Source organism: Oncorhynchus nerka, linkage group LG2, assembly GCF_034236695.1.
Source record: "Oncorhynchus nerka isolate Pitt River linkage group LG2, Oner_Uvic_2.0, whole genome shotgun sequence".
NCBI classification, from domain to species: Eukaryota; Metazoa; Chordata; class Actinopteri; order Salmoniformes; family Salmonidae; genus Oncorhynchus; species Oncorhynchus nerka.
The window spans coordinates 90,299,772-90,311,403 of NC_088397.1; the positions used below are offsets into that span (position 1 = coordinate 90,299,772).

Here is an 11,632-nt window from a genome sequence, read left to right on the forward strand (position 1 = left end):
AGGTAGTATCACATTTTCATTTCATTTCATTACAGTACAACGGTTTGATTTGTTTGATCGTAGCTAGCTACATAGCTAGCTACATAGCCGTCTTTGTATCAAAGATAATTGTGTAGTCTAGAGCGATTTTCTAGGTTAGCTAGCCAGCTATTGTCGTTCTTTTAACGCAACGTAACGTAATCAACACTGCTAGCTAGCCAGCTAGCCCCGAATAGCAGCACTGTAGAAACTATCACACTCAACGGAACGACTTGATTAGTGTAGTGTCAACAACGCAGCCACTGCCAGCTAGCCTACAAAGTCAACAACGCAGCCACTGCCAGCTAGCCTACTTCAGCAGTACTGTATCATTTTAATCATTTTAGTCAATAAGATTCTTGCTACGTAAGCTTAACTTTCTGAACATTCGAGACGTGTAGTCCACTTGTCATTCCAATCTCCTTTGCATTAGCGTAGCCTCGTCTGTAGCCTGTCAACTATGTGTCTGTCTATCCCTGTTCTCTCCTCTCTGCACAGACCATACAAACGCTCCACACCGCGTGGCCGCGGCCACCCTAATCTGGTGGTCCCAGCGCGCACGACCCACGTGGAGTTCCAGGTCTCCGGTAGCCTCTGGAACTGCCGATCTGCGGCCAACAAGGCAGAGTTCATCTCAGCCTATGCCTCCCTCCAGTCCCTCGACTTCTTGGCACTGACGGAAACATGGATCACCACAGATAACACTGCTACTCCTACTGCTCTCTCTTCGTCCGCCCACGTGTTCTCGCACACCCCGAGAGCTTCTGGTCAGCGGGGTGGTGGCACCGGGATCCTCATCTCTCCCAAGTGGTCATTCTCTCTTTCTCCCCTTACCCATCTGTCTATCGCCTCCTTTGAATTCCATGCTGTCACAGTTACCAGCCCTTTCAAGCTTAACATCCTTATCATTTATCGCCCTCCAGGTTCCCTCGGAGAGTTCATCAATGAGCTTGATGCCTTGATAAGCTCCTTTCCTGAGGACGGCTCACCTCTCACAGTTCTGGGCGACTTTAACCTCCCCACGTCTACCTTTGACTCATTCCTCTCTGCCTCCTTCTTTCCACTCCTCTCCTCTTTTGACCTCACCCTCTCACCTTCCCCCCTACTCACAAGGCAGGCAATACGCTCGACCTCATCTTTACTAGATGCTGTTCTTCCACTAACCTCATTGCAACTCCCTCCAAGTCTCCGACCACTACCTTGTATCCTTTTCCCTCTCGCTCTCATCCAACACGTCCCACACTGCCCCTACTCGGATGGTATCGCGCCGTCCCAACCTTCGCTCTCTCTCCCCGCTACTCTCTCCTCTTCCATCCTATCATCTCTTCCCTCTGCTCAAACCTTCTCCAACCTATCTCCTGATTCTGCCTCCTCAACCCTCCTCTCCTCCCTTTCTGCATCCTTTGACTCTCTATGTCCCCTATCCTCCAGGCCGGCTCGGTCCTCCCCTCCCGCTCCGTGGCTCGACGACTCATTGCGAGCTCACAGAACAGGGCTCCGGGCAGCCGAGCGGAAATGGAGGAAAACTCGCCTCCCTGCGGACCTGGCATCCTTTCACTCCTTCCTCTCTACATTTTCCTCTTCTGTCTCTGCTGCTAAAGCCACTTTCTACCACTCTAAATTCCAAGCATCTGCCTCTAACCCTAGGAAGCTCTTTGCCACCTTCTCCTCCCTCCTGAATCCTCCTCCCCCTCCTCCCTCTCTGCAGATGACTTCGTCAACAATTTTGAAAAGAAGGTCGACGACATCCGATCCTCGTTTGCTAAGTCAAACGACACCGCTGGTTCTGCTCACACTGCCCTACCCTGTGCTCTGACCTCTTTCTCCCCTCTCTCCTGATGAAATCTCGCGTCTTGTGACGGCCGGCCGCCCAACAACCTGCCCGCTTGACCCTATCCCTCCTCTCTTCTCCAGGCCATTTCCGGAGACCTTCTCCCTTACCTCACCTCGCTCATCAACTCATCCCTGACCGCTGGCTACGTCCCTTCCGTCTTCAAGAGAGCGAGAGTTGCACCCCTTCTGAAAAAACCTACACTCGATCCCTCCGATGTCAACAACTACAGACCAGTATCCCTTCTTTCTTTTCTCTCCAAAACTCTTGAACGTGCCGTCCTTGGCCAGCTCTCCCGCTATCTCTCTCAGAATGACCTTCTTGATCCAAATCAGTCAGGTTTCAAGACTAGTCATTCAACTGAGACTGCTCTTCTCTGTATCACGGAGGCGCTCCGCACTGCTAAAGCTAACTCTCTCTCCTCTGCTCTCATCCTTCTAGACCTATCGGCTGCCTTCGATACTGTGAACCATCAGATCCTCCTCTCCACCCTCTCCGAGTTGGGCATCTCCGGCGCGGCCCACGCTTGGATTGCGTCCTACCTGACAGGTCGCTCCTACCAGGTGGCGTGGCGAGAATCTGTCTCCTCACCACGCGCTCTCACCACTGGCGTCCCCCAGGGCTCTGTTCTAGGCCCTCTCCTATTCTCGCTATACACCAAGTCACTTGGCTCTGTCATAACCTCACATGGTCTCTCCTATCATTGCTATGCAGACGACACACAATTAATCTTCTCCTTTCCCCCTTCTGATGACCAGGTGGCGAATCGCATCTCTGCATGTCTGGCAGACATATCAGTGTGGATGACGGATCACCACCTCAAGCTGAACCTCGGCAAGACGGAGCTGCTCTTCCTCCCGGGGAAGGACTGCCCGTTCCATGATCTCGCCATCACGGTTGACAACTCCATTGTGTCCTCCTCCCAGAGCGCTAAGAACCTTGGCGTGATCCTGGACAACACCCTGTCGTTCTCAACTAACATCAAAGCGGTGGCCCGTTCCTGTAGGTTCATGCTCTACAACAGGGGTGTCAAACATACGGCCCGCGGGCCGGAACCGGCCCCCAAGGAGGTTCGATCAGGCCCGCAGGATAATTTGAAAGTGGAAAAAATGCATAAAAGACATGGAATTAATATTTTTAATTCGCTGCAATTCATGGATTATCCGCTAAGGGGCGCACTCTTTCCATCAGAGTAGAAGACAAGCCGCATCACTGAGACAGACTGAAAACAGCAGACGGTATCAATGCGCCATCTGCTGCTTGTTACGACGTTGTTAATACCTTGGTCTCTACCTCTCCGCTACACCCTCATTAGCCAAAATGTCGTTATCCAAACGGAGAAAAGTAGATAAGGAGTGTAGAATTTTCAAAGAAAAATGGACCACGTCCTATTTATTTACAGAGATGCACGGAAAACCTTCGTGCTTGGTGTGTTTGCAACAAGTTTCGGTATTGAAGGAATATAATATTCGACGCCACTACGAGACTCATCACAGCGAAAAATATGACGGCTTGCAAGGACAACTGAGAAGAGATAAGATTAACGAATTGCTGGCGGGTCTGAGGAAACAGCAGTCAACTTTCATCCAGAGCCGAGAAGTCAGTGAAGCAGCGGTAAAAGCCAGCTACCTAATTGCTAGCGAAATAGCATTAGCATCGAAGCCGTATTCCGACGGTGACTTTGTTAAACGATGCATGATGAAGGCGGCTGAACTTGTATGTCCCGAGAAGCGACAAGCTTTTGCCAATATTAGCTTGACGAGGAATACTATAGCAGAGAGGATTTCGGAACTATCGGCAGATTTAGACAGTCAATTGAAACAGAGAGTCAAGTCATTTATTGCATTTTCCGTGGCAATTGACGAGAGCACTGACATCACAGACGTGGCCCAACTGGCCATATTTATTCGAGGAAAAAATGCGTTCAAGGCTCACAAACAAGCACTTAAATGACATTCTGAAAGTGACAGCTAGTCAGGACATGACACCTGGTGTTGATGCACTTGTACAGGCCAAAAGATGCCAAGTTTCAGGAACAAATACAAGTCCAGACTAGACTAACACCTTTAAAATGCTGCCTTAGATACTGTTTGCATTGAAAGAATACAGCTCTGTGAAGATGAATCCTTACTGTGGTGATTTAAAAAATGTGCACTTTAATGTTAGTCAGCAGCTTCAAAACAAAAGTTGTGTGATGGAATTCTACTGTTCATACAACTCCATAAATTTTCAATTTCGTGGAGCAGTGTAGCAGAGTATGGTATAATTTTAATTTTAATGGTGACGGATCACCACCCAAGCTTGACATCTCTTCCTAGGACTGCCGTTCCATGATCTGGCCATCACGGTTGACAACTCCATTGTGTCCTCCTCCCAGAGCGCTAAGAACCTTGGCGTGATTAGTTTGACACCCCTGCTCTACAACATCCGCAGAGTACGACCCTGCCTCACACAGGAAGCGGCGCAGGTCCTAATCCAGGCACTTGTCATCTCCCGTCTGGATTACTGCAACTCGCTGTTGGCTGGGCTCCCTGCCTGTGCCATTAAACCCCTACAACTCATCCAGAACGCTGCAGCCCGTCTGGTGTTCAACCTTCCCAAGTTCTCTCACGTCACCCCACTCCTCCGCTCCCTCCACTGGCTTCCAGTTGAAGCTCGCATCCGCTACAAGACCATGGTGCTTGCCTACGGAGCTGTGAGGGGAACGGCACCTCAGTACCTCCAGGCTCTGATCAGGCCCTACACCCAAACAAGGGCACTGCGTTCATCCACCTCTGGCCTGCTCGCCTCCCTACCACTGAGGAAGTACAGTTCCCGCTCAGCCCAGTCAAAACTGTTCGCTGCTCTGGCCCCCCAATGGTGGAACAAACTCCCTCATGACGCCAGGACAGCGGAGTCAATCACCACCTTCCGGAGACACCTGAAACCCCACCTCTTTAAGGAATACCTAGGATAGGATAAAGTAATCCTTCTCACCCCCCCCCCCCTTAAAAGATTTAGATTTAGATAAAGTGGCTGTTCCACTGGATGTCATAAGGTTAACGCACCAATTTGTAAGTCGCTCTGGATAAGAGCGTCTGCTAAATGACTTAAATGTAAATGTAAATGTAAGTGTAGTTTTTTGTACCAGTTCATAAACCATATGTCATGGAATTGGTACATCAAAAATCTCCTCCCATTTATTTTGCCACCCCTATGGCGCAGCTGTCAACATTTATGTCAATTTCTTTTTCTATTTATGCCAGTTCCTTTCAGCCAATTTATATCTTTAATATATGGCAGGCAAACAAGTTCCCTACCTTCTCCCTTTTCTACTTTCCTCCTCCATTTTTGTGGTAATTCTGCAATCAGTTGGTTGTAAATTTGGATTGAGCAGGCTGTGATAAGACCAAAGAGTTTTTCCATAAATAGACAAGTATTTACCTGTCCATGGTTACAGAATCTTATCTTATTTTTGTCTTATCTATTTTTGCTAACTTTCTATTGAAATGAATTGTGGTGAATTCATTTATATTTTTTGAGATGTGAATACCAAGTATGCCTACTTCACCATCTGCCCATTTTATTAGTAAACTACAAGGTAGTGTAAACACTGTATTTTTTTAACGATCCAATACGTAATATGGTACACTTGTCATAATTAGGTTTTAATCCAGAGAGGCTAGAAAAGGGACTAATATCTTCAATGGGACTGTGCAGGGATCCAGATTGCAGATTTAAGAAAAAACTGGAGTCATCGGCATACATTGTTTGTTTTTATCCCCTGGATTTCAAACCCCTTGATGTTCTTGTTGGATCTCATTTTAATAGCTAGCATTTCAATGTCCATAATAAATAGATATGGAGACAACGGACAGCCTTGTTTTACTCCTCTTAAAAGCTCTATACATTCTGAGAAGTAACCATTGGTTACTATTTTACATCTGGGGTTGCTGTACATAACTTTAACCCATTGTATTAGATATTCAACTAAATTAAAGTCACCCAGGCATTTATATATACATTCTAATCATACTTTATCAAACACCTTTTCAAAATCTCCTATGAAGTCCCCCCAAAAAGTGTAGGATCTTTAATTTGATCACTCTGTTGCAGGAGAACTTTCCTGAATTGTAGTGCATTCGAGGTTTAAAAAGGCGTTTAAAGTAAATAATTTCCACTTTGAATTTTCAGACTTGATTTTCAACCCCCCAAAACATGTCCATTCATTATGATTTACATGATAACTCACATTTGCTTTTGCTGCAGGATTATATTCCTGCTGTAAGAAACTGGCTCAAATTAATACACTCTAATGAGTTGAGTTAACTCATCTAATACACTGTAATGCATTGGGTTAACTCATCTAATACACTCTAATGAGTTGAGTTAACTCATCTAATACACTCTAATGAGTTGAGTTAACTCATCTAATACACTGTAATGAGTTGGGTTAACTCATCTAATACACTGTAATGCATTGGGTTAACTCATCTAATACACTCTAATGAGTTGAGTTAACTCATCTAATACACTGTAATGCATTGGGTTAACTCATCTAATACACTCTAATGAGTTGAGTTAACTCATCTAATACACTCTAATGAGTTGAGTTAACTCATCTAATACACTGTAATGAGTTGGGTTAACTCATCTAATACACTCTAATGAGTTGAGTACATAGTTAGACAGAGAGGGAGAGAGAAAGACAGACATGCTAATGAGTTCTCTCATTTACTGTCAAGACAACAAGATTTAGACATGTTTCTACACAAAATATGTTTGAAGTTCTCCAGTCCTCCCCCCTGAACCCCCCGAACCCCAATCTTTAAATCGTCTAACTGATAAGCAATGAGAGAGAATTCTCCAGTCTGAGCCCACCCCCCCGAACCCCAATCTTTAAATCGTCTTAACTGATAAGCAATGAGAGAGAATTCTCCAGTCTGAGCCCCACCCCCCCGAACCCCCCTAACCCCAATCTTTAAATCGTCTAACTGATAAGCAATGAGAGATAATTCTCCAGTCTGAGCCCCCCCCCAAACCCCCTAACCCCAATCTTTAAATCGTCTAACTGATAAGCAACGAGAGAGAATTCTCCAGTCTGAGCCCCCCGAACCCCTAACCCCAATCTTTAAATCGTCTAACTGATAAGCAACGAGAGAGAATTCTCCAGTCTGAGGCCCCCCGAACCCCCTAACCCCAATCTTTAAATCGTCTAACTGATAAGCAACGAGAGAGAATTCTCCAGTCTGAGCCCCGCCGAGTCTTGACCCAGATACCCAAGTAATATTAGCACTCATCCAGTTTGACAACGGCCATGATGATTTCCTTTTAAGTTGAAAGAAACACACCGTCTCTTTCATTTCAAGCCTTCCTGATAGGCCAGCAGACATCTTTAAAGTGTTGTTTTCAATACAACTCGTCCGTTTCAAGTAACCCAGAATCATCAAGAAGAGAGAGAGAGGAGAAAGAGAGAGAATGAGAAATAAGGAGAGAGAGAGAAACAAGAAAGAAGATACACGAATGTGGAGAGAGACTCCCCAGGTTGCTGTAACTCTCTGTCAGAGACGTGTGTGTGTGTGTGTGTGTGTGTGTGTGTGTGTGTGTGTGTGTGTGTGTGTGTGTGTGTGTGTGTGTGTGTGTGTGTGTGTGTGTGTGTGTGTGTGTGTGTGTGTGTGTATGTGTGTGTGTGTGTGTATGTGTGTGTGTGTGTGTGTGTGTGTGCGCGTGCGTTCGTTCGTATGACAGTTGAAAACTTTATCTGTCGTCTAGAAGGAGGATCTATCTATTTACCCCCCTGTCTTGTGCCAATGGTTGCGTTCCAGGTCAACCTTCTTGCAGCATTACTGTCTGTCAATCTCAGAAGATTTCTCAATGTTGTTATAGTGTTAACATATTATTAATGTGGTTCCTGAGACATAAGAAGTATTTCTCCAGGTGGAGTGAGAACAGCAAAAAAGACGATTTTCTACCAGCGGAGGCCTCTGTCGTTGTGAAACAGCGCTGGCGACAAGGAGGATTATGGGTAAACAAACAGACGTCAACACAATTCCCTGTGCTCAGATCAAAGCAAAAACACAAAAGGGAACTTTCTCTCTTGCTCTCTCTCTCTCTCTCTCTCTCTCGATATATATATATATACAGTATCTCTCTCTCTCTCCCTCTCTCTCTCACTCTTTAGTTAAGAATAGTCCAATTATCCCGTAGTGAAGTAGGATTACCCTGGAGACAAGGCAGAGTTCAAAATTAGTAAAAACAAAAAAACAGGAAATTCTTCATGATATAAAATAGTTTTGTTTCCTTTCTGCAGACAGCGGAGACACAAAGGTCCTGAATCTCTGTAGCCAACATGAAAGCCATGTTGGGTCCCACTTTAAAACCAACAACAACTTATACAGTCTTAATATAACATCAGTAAAACACTACACAGATGGGTCTGAATCAGTGGAGGCTGGTGGGAGGAGCTATAGGAGGATGGGCTCATTGTAATGTATGGAATGGAATTAATGGAACGGTATGAAACACATCAAACATATGGAAACCACATGTTGGACTCCGTTCCATTAATTCCATAGCTCCTCCCACCAGCCTCCATTGATCCAAACAGTGTACTTCAATTCACTACAGATGTAGGACCTTAATTTGAGCCATTTTTCTACAGCAGGAAAGTAAATCCTGCAGCAGGAAAGTAAATCCTGCAGCAATAGGACATTTTAATTATTATGTTGATTATAATTAATGGTCATTTTTGAAGGGCTTGATACATTTTTTGTAAGGGAAACCTTAAACCTCAAATACTCTACAACAGGGTGATCAAATTAAGATTCTACATCTGTAACATAGTAGTAGTAGTATTAGTAGTGGGGGTGGTAGTAGAAAACACCAAGGGGTGATTAGGTTTAAAGTAATTTATCACTTATTCACCTACCTATTCCTTCACCAGACAAGTGAATCGAGAACCTGTTCTAATTAAGCAATAAGGCCCGAGAGGGTGTGGTATATGGCCAATATACCATGGCTTAGGGCTGTTCTTGAGCACGACACAACATGGAGTGCCTGGACACAGCCCTTAGCTGTGGTATATTGGCAATATACCACAAACCCCCGAGGTGCCTTGTTGCTAATAGAAACGGTTTCCCAATGTAATCAGAAGAGTGAAAATAAATGCTTTGTCATACCCGTGGTATACATGGCTTTCAGCCAATCAGCAGTCAGGGCTCGACCACCCAGTCTATAATTGACAAATAACAGCCTGGCCGAAAGGCCATAACACACTTACTACATATTACTCCAGGCTGTCTGTTGGCCTGATTCATGACGACAGGAATCACGGTCTGAAGTAGCAGGGTCTCTGTGTTACTGCGACACTGTCTGGAGCCTGTCTGATCCATCTCTAGATCCCTCTCTCCACATCACAATCACAAGCTTCAGTTTTCAGGAGTGTGCGTACGTACCTCTCTGCCGAGCTGTCCGGCTCTATGAAACGTATGAGCGGCGGAGCAGAGAGGGTCTCTGTAGCAAAGATGCCTCCCTGTAGCTGGACCCCAAAGCCGTTTAGAGGGTCTCCTCTCAGGGTGATCTCACTGCTCTCTGTGTGGACGATCTGACCACCAGGACCCACTGTGCTGGATGCCAGTGACACAGCTGGAGAGAGAGAGAGAGAGGGAGAAAGAGAGAGAGAGAGAGGGAGAGAGAGAGAAAGAGAGAGGAAGAGAGAGAGAGAGGAAGAGAGAGAGAGAGGGAGAGAGGGAGAGAGAGAGGGAGAGAGAGAGAGAGAGAGAGAGAGAGAGAGAGAGAGAGAGAGAGAGGGAAGAGAGAGAGAGAGAGAGAGAGAGGGGAAGAGAGAGAGAGAGAGAGAGAGAGAGAGAGGGGGAGAGCGAGAGAGAGAGAGAGAGAGAGAGAGAGAGTGAGAGAGAGAGAGAGAGAGAGAGAGAGAGAGAGAGAGAGGGGAAGAGAGAGAGAGAGGGAGAGGGGGAGAGCGAGAGAGAGAGTGAGAGTGAGAGTGAGAGTGAGAGAGAGAGAGAGAGAGAGAGAGGGGAAGAGAGAGAGAGAGGGAGAAAGAGAGAGAGAGAGAGGGAGAGAGAGAGAAAGAGGAGGAAGAGAGAGAGAGAGGGAGAGAGAGAGAGAGAGAGAGAGAGAGAGAGAGAGAGAGAGAGAGGGAGAGAGAGAGAGAGAGAGAGAGAGAGAGAGAGGGGAAGAGAGAGAGAGAGAGAGGGGGAGAGAGGGGAGAGCGAGAGAGAGAGAGAGAGAGAGAGAGAGAGAGAGAGAGAGAGAGAGAGAGAGAGAGAGAGAGGGGAAGAGAGAGAGAGAGAGAGAGAGAGAGGGAGAGAGGGGGAGAGCGAGAGAGAGAGAGAGTGAGAGTGAGAGAGAGAGAGAGAGAGAGAGAGAGAGATGGCATTCTACACCATTAAAAAACAAATTCCAATTTAATAACTATTCCAATTTGGCTAAAACTAATTGAATGTGTCATTGAACCAATTGCACTTTATGGCAGCGAGGTGTGGGGTCCACTTGCAAAACAAGATTTAATCAAATGGGACAAACACCCCATTGAAATCCTGCATGCAGAGTTCTGTAAGATTCTCCTACATGTCCAGAGGAAAACTACAAACAATGCATGCAGGGCAGAATTAGGCCAATATCCACTAATAATAAAATCTCAAAAAAGAGCAATTAAGTTTTGGAAACATCTAAAATACAGTGAGCCCCTCTCATATCATTACCAAGCCCTGCAATGCCAAGAGCTGAGCAAAGAAAAGAGTCCCCTCATCCAGCTGGTCCTGGGGCTGAGTTCACAAACTTGTTCTACTAACACACTGAAGCCTCAGTCCCCTCATCCAGCTGGTCCTGGTGCTGAGTTCACAAACTTGTTCTACTAACACATTGAAGCCTCAAGACCAGAACATCCAATCAATCAGAATAAACCAAATTACAACACAGTCAAAACAAAACTACACTGCTTATTGGGAAGCACAAGCACAAACACAAAGCAAAATGCAGTGCTATCTGGCCCTAAATCGACAGTACACCGTGGCTAACTATTTGACCATGGTTACTGATCAAAACCTTAGAAAAACCTTGACAAAATACAGGCTCAGTGAGCACAGTCTTGTCATTGAGAAGGGTAGACACAGGAAAACCTGGCTCCCTGTAGAGGAAAGGCTGTGCAACCACTGCACCACAGCAGAACCTGAGATGGAGCTGTATTTCCTGACAAAATGTAAAAAATATAAAACAATTAGAGGGTGTCGTTTCCCCAAATTTGAAGAAACCCTTGTTCAAGATTTCAAAGACCTCTCTGATAAGAATAGGCTACTGTTGGGGGAGGACGCAGAGAGCTGTGGGTTGGCAGCTCACTACCTTGCTGCCTGCCATAAGATGAGGGACAGTGTCTGACAGACCAATCAACCTGCACATGTCCTCTACTGTATACTTATTGTTATTGTTCAATGTATGGTTATTTTGATCCTTTGTTTTTGTTGTTACTGTTGTTACTGTTGTTACTGTTGTTACTGTTGTCCCGTTGACAATTTTGATTCTTATTATTTTCATATTGTAAATATCCAAAGTAAGCTTGGTGTCACGCCCTGACCATAGAGAGCAGTAGGTCAGAGTAGAGCAGTAGGTCACAGCGTGACTAGGGGGTGTTCTACTCTTGAATTTCTATGTTGGTGTGAATATGGTTCCCAATTGGAGGCAGCTGATGATCGTTGCCTCTAATTGGGGATGATACTTAGTGGGGTCCTTTTCCCTCCTGCGTTGTGGGATATTGTTTAGTGCCTGTGGTGTAGTGCCTATGGTGTA

At 45.7% G+C, this 11,632-nt stretch overlaps 1 protein-coding gene across 1 annotated transcript in view; it reads right to left on the minus strand.

Annotated features, from left to right (window-relative positions):
• The window catches only part of grip2b (glutamate receptor interacting protein 2b), a 154,122-nt gene that overhangs the window by 90,560 nt on the left and 51,930 nt on the right, over positions 1 to 11,632 (minus strand). Inside the window, exon 12 of the mRNA XM_065021964.1 lies at positions 9,283 to 9,472. Within this exon, the coding sequence (XP_064878036.1) occupies positions 9,283 to 9,472 (190 nt within the window). The remainder of the gene's footprint in view (positions 1 to 9,282; positions 9,473 to 11,632) is intronic.